This window comes from Psammomys obesus, unplaced genomic scaffold (assembly GCF_907164565.1).
Source record: "Psammomys obesus unplaced genomic scaffold, mPsaObe1.curated_primary_1811, whole genome shotgun sequence".
NCBI lineage: Eukaryota > Metazoa > Chordata > Mammalia > Rodentia > Muridae > Psammomys > Psammomys obesus.
The window spans coordinates 2195843-2211871 of NW_026596069.1; the positions used below are offsets into that span (position 1 = coordinate 2195843).

The 16029-nt window shown below is 44.2% G+C and overlaps 2 protein-coding genes across 7 annotated transcripts in view; one reads left to right on the plus strand and one right to left on the minus strand.

Annotated features, from left to right (window-relative positions):
- Fam13b (family with sequence similarity 13 member B) overlaps positions 1-5119 on the plus strand; it is a 69499-nt gene extending 64380 nt beyond the window's left edge. For all 6 annotated transcript variants that reach the window (XM_055625281.1, XM_055625280.1, XM_055625279.1 and 3 more), the window contains 2 exons: positions 1007-1108; positions 2960-5119. In XM_055625281.1, the coding sequence (XP_055481256.1) occupies positions 1007-1108; positions 2960-3083 (226 nt within the window). In that variant the 3' untranslated portion in view covers positions 3084-5119. The remainder of the gene's footprint in view (positions 1-1006; positions 1109-2959) is intronic.
- Positions 5120-6629: 1510 nt separating this feature from the next.
- Pkd2l2 (polycystin 2 like 2, transient receptor potential cation channel) overlaps positions 6630-16029 on the minus strand; it is a 23948-nt gene continuing 14548 nt past the window's right edge. Inside the window, exons 9-14 of the mRNA XM_055625555.1 lie at positions 14328-14448; positions 13839-13940; positions 11718-11782; positions 10305-10359; positions 7324-7433; positions 6630-6729 (exon numbers count right to left, since the gene is read on the minus strand). Coding sequence (XP_055481530.1) covers positions 6645-6729; positions 7324-7433; positions 10305-10359; positions 11718-11782; positions 13839-13940; positions 14328-14448 — 538 coding nt within the window. The 3' untranslated portion in view covers positions 6630-6644. The remainder of the gene's footprint in view (positions 6730-7323; positions 7434-10304; positions 10360-11717; positions 11783-13838; positions 13941-14327; positions 14449-16029) is intronic.

A 16029-nucleotide genomic window follows, 5' to 3' on the forward strand; every position in this document is an offset into this window, starting at 1 on the left:
CTGTTTGCCTTTAGACTGATTTATGACAATGGTTCTCAGCCCTTCACTTTAAAAATTAACCAGGAAGGTGTGTGTGTGTGTGTGTGTGTGTGTGTGTGTGTGTGTGTGTGTGTGTGTTTGTGAGCTCTTTATGTGTGTCCACTTGTGTGTGTGTAAGAAATCCGAAGACAAATTTGGATATTCCCCTTTTTGAAAAATACTCTTAATCAGTTTTTTTGTACTTTTTTTAAGATTTAATTTTACTTAAATGTTTGTGTGGATTTGTGTGTGTGTGTGCTGAGTGCCATTAGAGGTCGGAACAGTGATTGTGATTCTCTTGATGGAGAATGTGGAGCTATATTGAGCTGCCTGACACGTAGGTGCTGGAAACCAAACTGAGGTCCTCTGCAAGAGTAGTGCGTGTTTGTAACTGCTGAGCCATTTCTCCATCATCCTTTTATTTTTACTTATTTTTATGTGTATGGGTGCTGTGCCTGTATGTATGTTTCTGCACTGTTTGCCTGGTGCCCCCTGAAGGCCAGGAGAGGACTTTCTATAGTTCTGAGCCACCACGTGGATACCAGGAATTGAACCAGGGTCCTCTGGAAGAGCAGCCAGTGCTTTTAACTCTGAGCTTGCTTTCTCTACTCATTCTCCCCACACCCAGCCCTTTTTGAGACGAGAGCTGTCATTGGCTGTCATTGCTGATTGCAAGTCACAGGGATGCTTCAGGAGCTGGGTTATAGGTGCACCACTGCACGTATATGTGGGCTCTGAGAATAAAGTTCCTCAAGGTTGCATAGCAAGCACTTCATCAGCTGAGCAATCCCCACACACAGCACCCCCAAAAATAAGTAGTGAGACTGGAACCTTAATTCCAGCTACTTTGATTTGATTGGTTTGTAATGATTGGTTTACATTGGTATGTTTCTAAAAGTCAGTCAGCTACGGCCAGGGCTATAACCACTGTTAATATAACAAAGAAACTGTACTATTTACTAATGTTTTGTTTCCATTTAAATTTTAGGCCTGAATTACTGGAACAGCTTTGGAAAGCAAGAGCTGAGAAAAAGAAACTACGTAAAACATTACGAGAATTTGAAGAAGCGTTTTATCAACAAAATGGAAGGTTTGTGAAACATTGTAGATATTGACATCTTTCTCCTTTAACTCAAGAAATGTATGTTAAGATAATGGAATACATGGGGTTAGAAACAACAGGTACAGATGCTTGCTGCCAGCTTGATTCCAAGACCTACATAAGGGAAGAAAAGCACAGCTCCTAAGAGGCATCTTCTGACCTCCACATGTGTGTCAGAGCTGACGTGCCCTCCTGCTCTCCCACACTAAGAAATTACATGTTGCTTACAGCGAGGTAGCATAAAAGCATTTCAGGGCTAAAGCTGTAGCTTACTGCATGTGCAAGGCCCTTGATTAATCCCTAGCCCTGCAAAAGATAAAAAAAGAAAAATTTAAACTTTCTTTTTGTTTTTGAGGCAGGGTTTGTTCTGGGAACTCATTCTGTAGACTAGGCTGACCTCAAACGCAGAGATCCACCTGCCTCTGCCTCCCAAGTACTGGGTTTAAAGGCGTGCACCATCTTTCTTGGCCAATTTTATAACATTCTTTTATGTTTTCAAGACCTGTTGTTACTAAAATGAAGGAAAAGTCATAACTGGAGTAAACATCCCATAAATATTTGAAGTTTTTCCTGCAGCAATTTTCTTGTTTGCAGTGCTGTAGTTCAAAACCATGATCATATGAGGCAAACACTCTTCCAGTGAGCTACATCCCCAGCCCACAGTGACTTTATATTGTTTAGAAGTGATTATAAAATTATCTTTTTCTGATAGGACCTCATTTTGCAGCCATGACTAGTTTAGAACTTGCTCTGTAGACCAGATTAAAGAATTGGTAGTGTGAGCCACCCTGCCTGGTACAAGATATGTCTTAGAGCCCACAGTCATGAAATTTTTGACTGGGATTTTTTGTTGTTGGTGGTTTTTAAAGAGTCTCTTTATATAGCCCTGGCTGTCCTGGACTATGTAGACCAGGCTGGCCCTAACTCAGCGATCCTCTTATTTCTGAGTTGAGGAATTAATTACTCCCTGCTGGATTTCTGTCCTGAGGTAAGCTCAAGTTGTTGTTGTGGTTAGGCTGCTTGTCGGCTTACCCAGGTTACTCAGAGAGAGGTGTGTAGGTGTGTGGCTATCGGCCAGTGTGCCATATATCTTTACCTAACTGGTATGCATAGTTGACCTGTACCCCGAGTGTTGGCTTCCCTGGGCCCCACTGAGCAGCCAGTTTAATAAAAACCTAGCAAGCTTCAGGCTCTTCAGTGAGTGATGGAGGGTGACAGATGTCTTTCTGGGGCTCCTGGGGTACCTGTACGCACACTTTAAAAGAAGTAGCAGTGCGCAGAGGGAGGTAAATTAACTCGCAAAAAGGTTTTTGAGTAACTGAGTGGCCCTGTCAAACCAGTAGCTGTTACAAATTCCAAAGTATTCCTGGCCCCTGCTGTATTTTAGAGTTTCACATCCATATGGGTTAGCATATGGATTATATATAATATAATATATATATATATAGAGAGAGAGAGAGAGAGAGAGTTGTGTGTGTGTGTGTGTGTGTGTGTGTGTGTGTGTGAGTGTGTGTGTGTGAGTGTTCTGGGGAAATGGGTCAGTCAGTGAAGTGTCTGCCATGCAAGTAGGTGGGCCTAATTGTGATCCTCAGAACCCAAGCAGATATGAGGCGTGCAAGTGCTTTATCACTGGGCTCAACATCCAGCTAGTTACCAGTCAGCCAGCTTCAGGCAATGGGAGAGCCCGCCTCAAAAAACAAGGTGGACAAGACACCCAAGCTTTACCTCTGCTTTCTCCCACAAGTGTACACATACATACATACAAAGAAGTGTAAAAAAAAAATAGGAGTATAAAGGTAGGACAAACTTGCAGTATTTTACAGTGTTTATCTTCCCTAGGAATGCCCAGAAGGAGGATCGTGTTCCAGTGCTTGAGGAATATAAGGAGTACAAGAAAATTAAAGCCAAGCTCCGACTTCTTGAAGTTCTTATCAGCAAACAAGACTCTTCAAAATCCATATAAACATGTTCCTTGAAAATTGACATCATAAAGTTGCTGTGTTCCCTGAAGGTGCACCATGTGTGCTTGGCTTGTACATGCGTTCACTCTGTCAGGCACTCGAGAATCCCATGTTGTCCTTGTTTGTGGCTCAGTAGGGAAAGGAAGGCTGTTCCACATCACCTCTCCACAGTTAGCAAACATGCATGTTCCTTCACTGCTTTACTACAGACACATCTGTTAGCAAAGGACAAGAATTTATTCTTTTCAAGAACTTTGGAAATACAAAGCTTTTTTGTTTACTATTTTTTTTTTTTCCTTTTTCATACTGAAGAAAATTGAGAGGAAAATCTTCACACTGAAATTCTTCGGTTGCCTTTTTCTTACAGAATGACTGAGAATTTAAAAGAAAAGCCTATAAATGTGACATATGCAACTGTACTCTTGTTTTTCCTAGAAAACAACTGAATTTTCAGATCCTAGTTTGGAACACCTTTCTGTGTAGTTCCCGGAGTGAGACCTGCACAGAGAGTACTTAGGCAGAATTTGCTGAGCGGTCACAGCCCCCGAAGGAAGAGAACAGTGGGTAGACCACACAGCAGCCTTGCTTAGTCATTTGCAACATTACACACATCACTCAGAGCTGAGTCACAGCACACGCTGCCTACAGGACGTGAGTTACTGCCACCAGCTGGCAATGACGACTTGTCTGGATCAGACCCTGCGCTGTCGTCCACCCACTTCCAGATAATGTAAGGAAATAGCTGTGCCAGTGTGGAGGGACTTGGGTGGTGCTCAGATTTGTGTGTGTCATACATGGGCCTCAAAAGAAAGATTGACTACACCCGAGTAAGTCTGTTCTTTACAAGGGCTATACCACTGCAGCTTTCCATGTCCATCCAGGAGCTGCAACCCCCTCTCAGTGACCACCCCTCACCCAGACATGAACAGGATGTATAGTGGTATGCCCCTCCATAGACTCTTAGCATCTTTTTTCCTTTGGCTTTGCATGGCCTTTCTTTAGATAATCTGCTAATCATTTTTATGGACTAGTAACTTGTGTTAATACAACAGATGTGGGTCAGGCTTAATCTAAGTGGGTTGTCCCTCCTACCCCCAACCTCTACCCTTGGTGCTTTTTTGAATTGATAAATGTCTCACTTTGCCCATGCTTTGCATGCAATGACTCATGCATGATTTTCTTAATAGTTTGTTTCATACAAATGGAATTCTGCAACAACGTTAATAAGGTGAGGAAAGCATGAACCTCAAACTTCTGGCACTATTACTACACAGTAAGAACAGGAGGTAGTTTGATAATAAATAGTGTGTTTAGTACTTCACATTTCACTTGTGTGTGCAATGCCTTTTTGGGGGGAGAGGGAAAAAAACCTAGTGGTAATGAATGTGTAGTTGGAGAATTTTTTTTTTAAAGCACTAAATCATCCAGCCTTTTTTTGTGTGGTTTCCTTTTGATACTGCTAAGTCATTCATAATGTATTTTTAGAAAAGTAATTAAGAATGCCAAAAAATGTATCATTTGATTTGAGCCCATCATGTGGTGTACTTTTTAGTTTCTTTTGGTCTCCAGACAGGATTGCTATGTGTAATTTTATGTGCACTGTATATTTTTATGAATGTTTTATTTTGTATACCACATGCAAAAAAGTCCATGTGCACTATTTAAATGTTTTAAATAATATATTCCTTCTCTATAACGCTAAATCTATTTGAGTACAATATTTTTATAAGTCTGTAGCCCGACTGGTTTCATTGAGTTACAACTGCTTCATAATTTGGTCGTTGAGTGTTAGTTTGGCTGAGTAGGGTAGTGAAGTGACTGGGCACCCTCATGTGCTCGCACTGACTCATGGGTAGCAGTGTGCATAGGATTAGGCAGCTTGCAGGAGTTTGACTTTGGTACAAATATGAGTTATATCTATATATAAATACTATATAGATAGATATATATATGTCCACCAGTATAATTACATTGCTGTGTGTGTTTGGCATTTCATTGTACCGACTTTTGTAATAAAAGAACTTTACTGTTCTAAGAAGTCATTGTAAATGTATGTTTGTTTTTCTAGGAGGTATTGATTGTTTTAGGCTTATTTAAATTACCCAGTGATGGTGTCAGGGGAACACACCCAGGTTTCTCAACAATTTGGCCTGCGCAGTTCTAGAGAGAAGTCCAGCGCTGTTTAGGGAGAAGCTGCATAGAATAGGCAGACTTCATTTTAATTTTGCAGACAAGGTTTCATGGATCTTGGACCTTGAACTCCTGCTTCTCTTTCCCTCCCAGTGCTAGGGTCAGTCATTTCTGTTGCAGGGAATTATTATAAAGACAAAACCAAACCTAACTGGGTGCTCCTTACTTTGAGGAAGGTGGGTAGTAATTTTTAAATGCACTAGCTGCTCTAGAGGCCACAGTAGAAAGAGCCCTTGAGCCTAGTAGTTCAAGGCTGGCCAGCCTTGAACTTTTATTTACTTATTTGCCTCAAAAAAAGTTTTAAAAGTATTTGCTTTTGTTCATATTCTAAATATATACACTGACTGGTAATGTGTAAATTGAATGCTGTGGCTGAGTGTGGTGCTGCTTGGGTCCACAGAAGAGGACATGGCTGTTGGGGAAGGGCTTATATAGCTTAGAAAAAAGACATTTCTCTCCAGTTTCTCAAATACCAGTAAATACACCTTTCTAACAAGAAGGGTCTCAAAGCACTCTCTATAGATCTATAATTTCCAAACATAACTTCTTATGGCCTTAGTATGCCAGCCTCTATTCTATTTTTAGGAAACTTGAAATGCTGTTCTTTAGAAACAGATTAATTTTGAGTTTGAAGATGGTAGTCAGATTTCTGTATTTAGCTGCAGACTTTTTTTTTTTTGTATACTATGTATGCAGTGTTCTATCTGCATGTACATCTGCACGCCAGAAGAGGGCACCATATCTCATTTGATGGTTGTGAGCCACCATGTGGTTGCTGGGAATTGAACTTAAGACCTCTGGAAGAGCAGCCAGTGCTCCATCCCTCCAGCTCGATGGAGATTATTCTATCCTGATGATATATAATACTTTCTCAGAATCTTACAACTTGATTTACCAAAGGAATTGAGATCTTGGGACATGATGTGGTTGCAATTACCAACAGTTCTCGTCCTCTACCTAGAGAGAACCATCTGTCTCTGCCTCACACCCAGCTGTTAGAGATCTGCCGCCATGAACGAGAAGCTCTAACCTCTACTTTCCCTTTTATGCTCCCAGAATTTAATAATCTTGTCATGACATGTCTGTGTGTGCTCATGTGCATATTACAGGAAGTACTTGGTAAACTTGTGGAGTGCATAGTGGGTTCTAGTCAGCTGCACTTGGTGCATGGAAACCACCCTGTCACAACTGAGTGCTTTCAGAGTGCATCTTGGCTGAAGATACAGCCCAGTGCCTAGCATTGCTGCCCTCTGCACTCAGTCGCCAGCACTGGGAAAGAACAGTGAAGTATACAGAGATGGTTTAGGAGACAAAACAATAAATACTTAATGTCTTTGCTGGAGCTCACTTACCTCTGCTTCTCTTCAGTTTTGCTACTGTAGCTTTCTCATCACTTGGTTTAGTTTTAAACTGATGTAGTGTAATTCCTTCTCAAGCTCCACAGCATATAAAAAGAGTCTAGGAGGAGAGTTTATAAGTTAGAGATACGCGTGAGACTTCTATGAAACAGGTGGTGGCTTACTAACATCTATCATGCTGCTTTCATGGGGAAAGGGGCCGGCGGGCTCCTAAAGCACATTCCATGGGGCAGCTGTAGAGCGGGCAGAGAGCTGTGAGAACAGCCCTGCCCCATCCTTTCATCTAGAGGTGGGGCATCTGTTTCACTTTAAAAAAAAAAACAAAAACCGTGGATGTTTTGCCTGCAAGTATGTCTGCATCACATGCATGCCTAGTGCTAGAGAAGTCTGAAGAGGACATTTGATCTCCTGGGACTGGAACTGAAATGTGAGTTGCCGTGTGGATGCTGGGAGTTGAACCTGGGCCCTCAGGAAAAGCAGCTGGTACTCTTAACCTCCGAGCCGTCTCTCCAGCCCCCTGGTCGCACTTTATAAGCAAACGGAGTTGTGTGCATTAATTTTGAAACTGCAGAAAATGAAAAATCAGCCACAGTACATATGAGTCTGGCTCAAGAAAATAACATGTAACTGTGTCCTTGCTCTGCATATCTTGGTGTCCCATGTAATCTAGTTGGTACCTATAACACGTGCTTACTCTCGAAATTCTTGCTGAGTGACAGGCTGGTAGTCATCCTGAATTTCTGTAGAATAGTACTTCTCAAGCCTTTCCTTCCATGCTTTCATGTGCTCTGCCCATTGGATCTCCTGTAAATTTAGAAGACAAGTACAGGCTGCAGTCTGTGTGTGTATGTGCTGAAGACTTTAGTAGACCACTACCCAGCATTCCAGGGGTAGAGGCAGGCGGATCTCTGCCTTTGAGGCCAGCCTGGTCTACACAGGGAGTTCCAGGACATCCAGGGATACACAAAGCAACCCTGTCTCGAAAAACAAGTAGGAAGTAGACTGCTAAAGATGATAGCCGGCGCTTGGTCTGCAGTTACCCCGAAGCCTGGGCTGTGAGCTGTGCAGCCCACATGGGAAGGGCTTGCCTCTCGTGCACACAGTCTCTTCCTGTTTTAACTAACGTATCTAAGCTAATATTCTCTTGTCCCTCTTTTTCAGAGCTGTTTCAAGCCCAGGGTCTCATACATGCTGTGCAGTGCTCTGCCGTGAGCCTCCAGCCCCTTAAATGTAGCAAGTGCCCTTGAGAATGCCTCCGGGGCATTCTTTACTGTCCCAGCAGCTTTTCTGCCAGACCTACCCAGATGTGACTCGGTCCCTTTTAAACAATCCCTGCCTTGCTTAATGGTCTGTATGCACCAGTGGCATACCAGCACAGGACTCACTAGGAAACGGGTATCACTGCCCCTTCCTGATCTGCAGTCCTTCCCGTGAACTGTCCCTACCACCACCAGCTTGACCCGTGTTTGTGTATTTCACACCATTGCATTTCATTATTTCATGTGTGTGGCGTGTGGTGCACACGCAGTGGTGCATGTTAGAATAACTGTCAAGGCTGTGTGGGTCCCAGAGTTCAACCTCTGGTCATCAGGCTTCGTAGCAAGGTGCCTTTGACTGCTCAAGCCATTTTGCCTGTCTCAGTTTTTCTCAAATTTAGAGTGGAAAAAAGGAATACTGTGGAAATTCGGAACAGCCCTAGGAAAGGAGAAAGGAGTGTGCCGGGTGGGGCTGTAAAGTGCTTCGGTGAGCCAGGTGTGGGGGAGGCACTCGACCGCTGACATTAAAGAAGCTAGAGCTGGGGATGGAGAAGTTAGGGCCACCCTGGCCTGGGTAGCAAGCATCTCTCAGAAGGAGCTAGAGTTGGCTTGGTAAAGCACCTACCAGGAAAACACGAGGACTCGAGTTCAGATCTTCAGCAGCCAGGTCAAAAGCCAAGTGGCGTCATGTACCATCATCTCAGCCCGGCGGAGGCCGGGGCTGGAGCCCGCTGGCCAGCTAGTCTACACAGATGGATGAGCTTTTTTCACCAGGTTCAGTGAAACCCTGTCTCTGTTGAGAAAGATCCCCAGTACTGACTTTGCCCTCCATCACACACAGGAACGTGTACACCCAAATACAGCCCTCGAAGTTGATTTAGAAGACAGACACACTTTGGATTAGGGCGTCCTCGTAAGAATTCACCAAGTGTGTTTAGTCCAGAGGTAAGGCAAGGCAGCGGAGGAGATCCCTGCCTGGTGTTTCTGATCACCGTCAAGATGGTCCCGGATCCCCCTGTTAGGTGAAGCTCCACTGTGCTGGCAGGGAAACTTGCTAGCTGCAGCTCCCTAGTTTTTGCGCTAAGACTGTTAATGACTAAAATGACCAGGCCAATTATATTGTGGGTGTATTAGTACATGGGCCTAACTCATTTTCACACCTTTTGTGTTTATGTGTTTGGTGTGCACAGCGATGTGTGAGCACAGGCAGAGGCCAGGCCAGGACCCCAGGTGTCTTATCACTCTGCTTTATCTGCTTGTTCATTGACGCAGTTGACAAGCTCTCAGGATCTGCCTGTCCAGTGCATGGGTTACAGCTTCATATGCCCAGATTTTCATATGGCTGTGGGATTTGAACCCCGGTCCTCATGCGCGGGAAGCAAGTGCTCTTACCCATTGGGCCATCTCCCACTTACTGTGCAGGTGAAGGTGGCCTTGAACTCCTGATCTTCCTGCCTCCATCTCCCAAATGCTGGGACTGCGGGTGTGTGAGACCCGCAGGTTCCAGCGAGCCTCCTCTAGCTTCGTAGCTCGCTGCCCTCTCCCTCCTTCCCCTTGTGTTTTCTACCCGTTAGTAAGAGCTGCAGAAAAGCTGCAGCATTCTCAAGTTCATGTGGTCTTGACCTTTATATTTGAAGTACAGTTTTGTTGGTTATAAAAATTCTTGGCTAACATCTTTCCATGAACATATTCTAGCTGCTATTCTGTTGAACATTTTCATGCTAACTTGATCTCTTTTTTCCCCTTTTAAGTACATGCAAATTTTATTTGGATAAGGCTCATGTTGACATTGCTAGGTAAAGTTCCTCAAACATACAGTATCTCTTAGTTCTCACATTTATTCCAGGAATGACTCATTGAACTAATTATAGACTTATCTTTAGACTCGAGTTGTGAAAAATGTTACAAGAGGATACCCCAGCATTCTCTTCTGGCCTCAAAGTACATGCGCAGGCATGTACACCCTTATACATGTTTGCACATATACAGGTAAGTATATGTACATATACTTGCACATATACACAAGTAAATCTTTTTCAAATGCTGGCTGTGGTGGTGCACACTTGTAATCTCAGGACTAGGGAGGCAGACACAAAAGGACCTTTGAAGTTCACTGTGAAGCCAGGCTAGTCTTGGAGAACTTCAGGCCAATGAGAGACCCTGTTTTAAAGGGAGGGGATGGCCTTCCTGAGGTAACTCCTCTCTGTGCACATCCCCGCCTTATCCCCAACATACATGCATAAGTGATCTATACTAAATACATTCTGTAAATCCCCACTGTTCTTTAAGCAGCTTACCGTGGGGAATGGGAAAGGCTCTCGATTCTGAGAGGTGTATTACAGGTGACAACTGTGGACATAAATGACTTCTATTAATTAGAACTTTTTTGAAAGTTTAGAGAAATGAATTAAAATCTTACGTTTTCACTAAAGCCTTCTTTTCTGGCTTGTTGGGCCAACTCTTCAGTTGTTTTCCTATTGGAAAGGCAAAATAAATGTGAGTTTAAAAGGCTGCAACCATGAACACAATCAGGTCTACAGCAAGGAGCTGAACTGCCTTATGACAAATGCTGCTCATTAAAATGTAATTAATAGGGTGGGGTTGTAAAAATAAACCACGTTCTTTCCATTAACAAATAAGCATCATGTCAAGCCCAAGTTACTGCAGAATGTTTTTATTTCCATAGTTGAATACCGTGTGCACTGTGTGCAAAGAAGTTACTTTATACTTGTGCAAGCGACTTTGCTCTCCTAACATCCTGCCCTCCTTTGCCGAGTGGCAATACATATGCTGTGCTGTTTTTTAAGTGGTGCCAGCAAGATCCAGTGCCCCTGACATGCCTGGAGCCTCACAGGCAGGGCTGGACTACCTATTAGCTCCATGTTAGTTTTAAATGAGTTCCACAACAGCCTCAGAAATTAAAAGCCTTACTGGCTAGTATAAAGATGGAAGTGTTTAGACTCACAGTCAACCTAAGCTCATTTTCTTCTGTAATAAAAGCAGAGGTTCCCGTTTTCTTGACTTTATAATAATGCAAAAGCAGAAACCATTCTTTTTTTTTCTATGTAGCCTTGGCTGTCCTGGAACTCACACTGTAGACTGGGCTAGCCTTGAACTTAGAGAGATCCACTTGCCTCTGCCTCCTGAGTACTGGGATTAAAGGTGTGCACCACCACAACCCAGTGCAGAAACAACACTTAAAATTTGAATTTTGATCTTTTCCCAGGGTGGTAAAATGTGGTAGGATACTCAATATGCTGAACTCTCAGCCATGTATGTGGTCACGAGGGAAACAGTCAACACTCTACTGTTTGCATTGTTGCTTGTGGATCTTAGGTGTACAAAGCCAATCAATTACATGATAATCAACACGTAACGTGTAGGGATTCTGTCAGCGGTTAGTAACCCAATCCTAAGTTGAACACCTATGTGGTGGTTTGAATGAGAAAGTCACCATTGGCTCCTGAAGTTAAATGCTTGATTCCCAGTTGGTGGAACTGTTTGGGAAGGATTAGGAGGTGTGGCCTTGTTGAAGGGGATGTCACTGGGGTAGGTTTTAAGGTTTAAATGAAAAAAAAAAAAAAAGGTTTTTAAAAACCCATATCATTCCTAGTTAGCTCTCTGCCTAGTGCTTGTGGATCAGATGTGGGCTTTCATCTATTGCTCACGTGCCTGCCTGCCTGCCGCCATGCTCCCTGCCTAGCCCTCTAGAATGGAAAGCCTCAAAGTCTTTCTAAACATTGCTTTGGTCACGGTTTCTCTTCACAGCAATAGAAAAGAAACTAAGATGTTCTATACAGAAATTGAAAATGATAACAACTTAATGTCTTACGTTTTCTTGTCTTCATCATCTTGAGCTTTTTTCAGTTTGAGCTTCTCGAGCACATTAAGGTAGGTCTGGTTTAATTAAAGAGAGTTTGAAAATTCAGTTATTCCCTGTATTCTTCACATTGAGTCAAGCTACAGGAACTGTGACGGCTGCTGTAGGGGCTCCTGCCTAAGGAGATGCCTGGCCTTTCTCCATGCCGCCATCTTGCATGCTGCCTCTGAAAAGCAGAGGGGCACTGCAGAGGCATCACTGGGGTGTGAGGCAAAGGTCTTTTTAGAAATGCCAACATGGGAGCCAAAGAGGTGGCCCAGCAGTTCCAGGGGCCTGAGCTCTGTCCAACCACCGGTCGGGCAGCTCACCTACAACTCCAGACTCGGGGATCTAGTGCCGCTGGCCTCCATGGGCACCCGCACTCACACGCGCATGCCCACACGCAGGCACACACCCATACACACAAAAATCTTAAATGTTAACATGGACTGCCTTAAGAATGTTAACACTTTTATGTTAATAGTATTCTCTTAACGGATGAGTTCCCAGACAAACCCTAAGCCCCACAGGAACAGAGCTACTGGCACCTCTGTAAAGTACTTGGAATTGCCAGGATGTACAAGTTGGTAGGGAGGCATGCTGGCTAGTTTTATTCAACTTGGCACAAGCTTGAGACATTTGAGAGGAGAGAACCTCAGCTAAGGAAATGCCCCTACCATATTGCAGTCTATGGAGTATTTTCCTGATTAATGATTGATAAGGGAGGACCCACCCCCTTGGGGGGAGTGCCACCCCTGGGCCCAAGGTCCTGGATGGCATAAGAGAGGCTGAGGGAGCCAGTAAAAGCATCACTCCTCCATGGCCTCTGCTTCAGTTCCTGCCTCAAGTTCCTGCCCTGACTTCCCTGGGCTATAGACGCTACATGCTGTAGGATGAAATAAACACAGTCCTCTCTAAGATTGGTTTAGTCACGGTGTTTTATCACAGCAATAGAAACCACAACTGAGGAGGTGCGGTGGGTGCATAACTCAAAATGAGCCAGAGGTCAAGAGGACAGGGCAGATTCCACTGTGTCAAGAACAGAAAGCAAGAAAGGGAACAGCTGTTGGAGTATTTTAGAGGTAAGAGATGGGGTGAGTAGAAGGCAAGTGAGATGTGTTCACACAGACAGCACTCTGGAGGCAGGAGCAGGAAGACTGCACTTCATTCAAGGCCAGCCTGCTTCACACAGCAAGTTCCAGCCAGGGCTGCCCAGTGAGGCCATGCCTCAGAAGAGCAAACACAGGCAGCACAGAAACCAAACCGATGAGCTGGAACTTACACTTCAGTACACAAAGGCAGGAAAAGCAGAAGCTAGCTCCTGATAGTTGAAGAGGGGTTGGGACTGTGAGGTGTGCAAATGGCTTGGGATAGTGGAGTGAAGAAACTGGGCTTAACTTGACATGAAGACAAGGCACGCAAATGCTGAGTTTGATTGGGGAAATTTGCTAGGATCTAACTTGACAAACTTTTGTGAGCAATGACATAGGTTCCATTTGTCACCTGACAGTGCTTTGTGGCTAGTATTTGGTATGTGGAACTCTGAAGTAATTTTAGCTAAATTGTTAATGTCAGAAGGGCTGCGGACGTGGTTCCGTTGGTAAAGTGCTTACCTAGCATGCATGAAGCCCTGGTTTCCAACCCAAGTACCACATAAACTGGGCACGGTGGTGCATGCCTGGAGTCATAGCACACAGGAGGTAGACACCGGAGGATCATGAGATGACTCTCAGCTGCACAGTGAGTTTGAGGCCAGCTTGTGAGGCATAAAAAACAACAAAAAAGGCTGGTGTGTGTGTGTGTGTCTCACTGGAGGGTTTAAGTGATATAAGCTTTTTATAAGTTTATGAATTTTTATAAGTTTTCTATAAGTTTGTTCAGGAAAATAAGTTAGCTTACCTTCTCTTTTTTAAACTTTTTATTTATTACGTATACAGTATTCTTCCTACATGTGTGCCTGCACACCAGAAGAGGGCACCAGATCTCATTATAGATGGTTGTGAGCCACCATGTGGGTGCTGGGAATCGAACTCAGGACCTCTGGAAGAAGAGTGTTCTTAATCTCTGAGCCATCTCTCCAGCCCACTCACTTACCTTCTTAATTATGTTACTAAGTTCAAAATCTGGTCTTCTGCCTATTGAATAATCAGCCTTCACTTCAGAATAGGTGTCGTTAATTATTGCCAAGAACATGTTCTGGGGAGAAATATCAGATAATTACTTCAATAAAAATTTACTTGGGCGTATAGTTCAGTGTTTGAGAGCTTGTCTAGAATGTTCAAGGTCCTGAGCTTCACCCCAGCATCCCAACACACACACACACACACATACACACACACACACACACACACACACACACACACACACACACACACACGCGGAGTGACTTTTCAGACCGGATCCTGGGTCAAGGGCCTACAGTTCTGCTACTTGGGCAGCTGAGGAAGAGAGTCACTTGAGTCTCCCTCCAGCAAGGCCGTGCCACCTAAACCTCTCTAGACAGCACCACTAGCTGGGACCAGGTGTGCACTGCCTCAGCTTTGTGACTAGCCTGCAGTGAAGAAGATGGGAGGGAGTCCTTACCAGGAGTACAAAGAACACAAAGAAGATGAACGTGATGAAGTAGATGGGCCCCAAGATCCAGTTGGCCTGCTGGATGCCAGCAAAGTTAAAGTCCCCAAGGACAATTCGAAATTGTGCAAATCTTTGATGAGAAGAAAAGCATTAGAAAATGTTCTGTCTCCTCACTGACATACTTCATTCATAACTTGTGGCTGCTAATGATCCTGGCTGCATAAGACATCTGCTCTTGACTTTATTTCCTCAGTGTTGGGTACTAAACCCAAGACCTCATGTATGCTAGGTAAGTGTTCTACCACTGAGTCACAACCCAGCTCTTCCTCTCCTTCTTTAATTATATGCTGTGGCACCATCCTAACATTGGACAGAGCATGGTAGAACACACCTGTGATCCTGGCACACGAGAGGCTCAGGTAGGAGAGACCAGGAGTTCAGGGTCAGCCTTGGTAACATTGTAAATTTAAGACCTTTGAGGGCTCCCCTGTCATTGGCAGGAAAATGGACAGAAGCAAAAGACATCATGTTAAACAAAAGAAGCCACAAACAGAGAAGCAAGTGTCAGTTTTGTCTCATGTATGGAAATAAATGAATAAAAGATGACCTGAAAGTAGAGAGCTCTTCAGCAACTGGAGGGGGGCCGTGGAGGCGGAGTATTAGCTCCTTTCTGTTGCTTTGATAAAACAGCATGACCAGAAGTAACTTAGAAAAGAAAGGGTTGTGTTGGTTTTTTTTTAGGCTTCTGGTTCTAGAGCTGGGCACGGCAGAGGGTGGGCAGGAGCAAGAAGCTGAGAGATCACATCCTGAACCTCACAAAGTAAGAGTGAAGTGAAAGTAAGGCAAGACTGTGAAGTCTCAAACCCTAGTCTGCTGCACGCTTCCTCCAGCAAAGCAGAACCGCCTAAACCTTCCCAACCAGCCAACACCAGCTGGGAACCAAGCGTGCAAATACCTGAGCCTCGGGGGGAAACCTCTCATTGGGACTACCACAGAGGGGTAAAAGAGAAGGCTAAAGGGCAGAAAGATGGCGTGTGGTCCATGCACAGGGCACTCCTCTGCCGTCTCTCTGTTCAATTAGCATGTGTCAACAACTTCGATGAAAAGACCGGGAAAATGTCTTTGGGGCCTCTTCTCCGGAAGAGGTGTTCCTGGAAGATGTCTCCGGGTCCTTGCTTTCTGGTTTAGGCCCACTCCGTGTTCACTTTTCTGTTAAGTCTCAGTGTTTTCTCTTTCATTCTGTTTTTTGAAATATTTTCAAGACAGGGTTGATCTGAATAACTCAGGGCACCCTTATGGACAGCAGAGGTCCTTCTGCCAACCCACTGTACAGTTCTGCCTGCCTACCTTCCCCCTTCCCGACCTCCTGCTGGGAGGCTCTGTGTGTGAATGGTCACGTTTGGTCGGGCCTATTGACGTGTCTGATTATGAAGAGACAGTAGGAGAACAAAGATAAAGAAGTCAGCTGTTAGAAGTTGGAAACACAAGCTCTGTTCACTCTCAGTCAGCTATTAAAAGTCTCAAATGTGGCACACGCCTATAATCCCAACACTCAGGGAGGCAGAGGCAGGCAGATGTCTGTGAGTTCAAAGCCAGACTGGTCTACAAAGCAAATCCAGGCCAGCCAAGGCTACACAGAGAAACCCTGTCTTGAAAAACAAAATGAAAGAAAGAAAGAAAGAAAGAAAGAAAGAAAGAAAGAAAGAAAGAA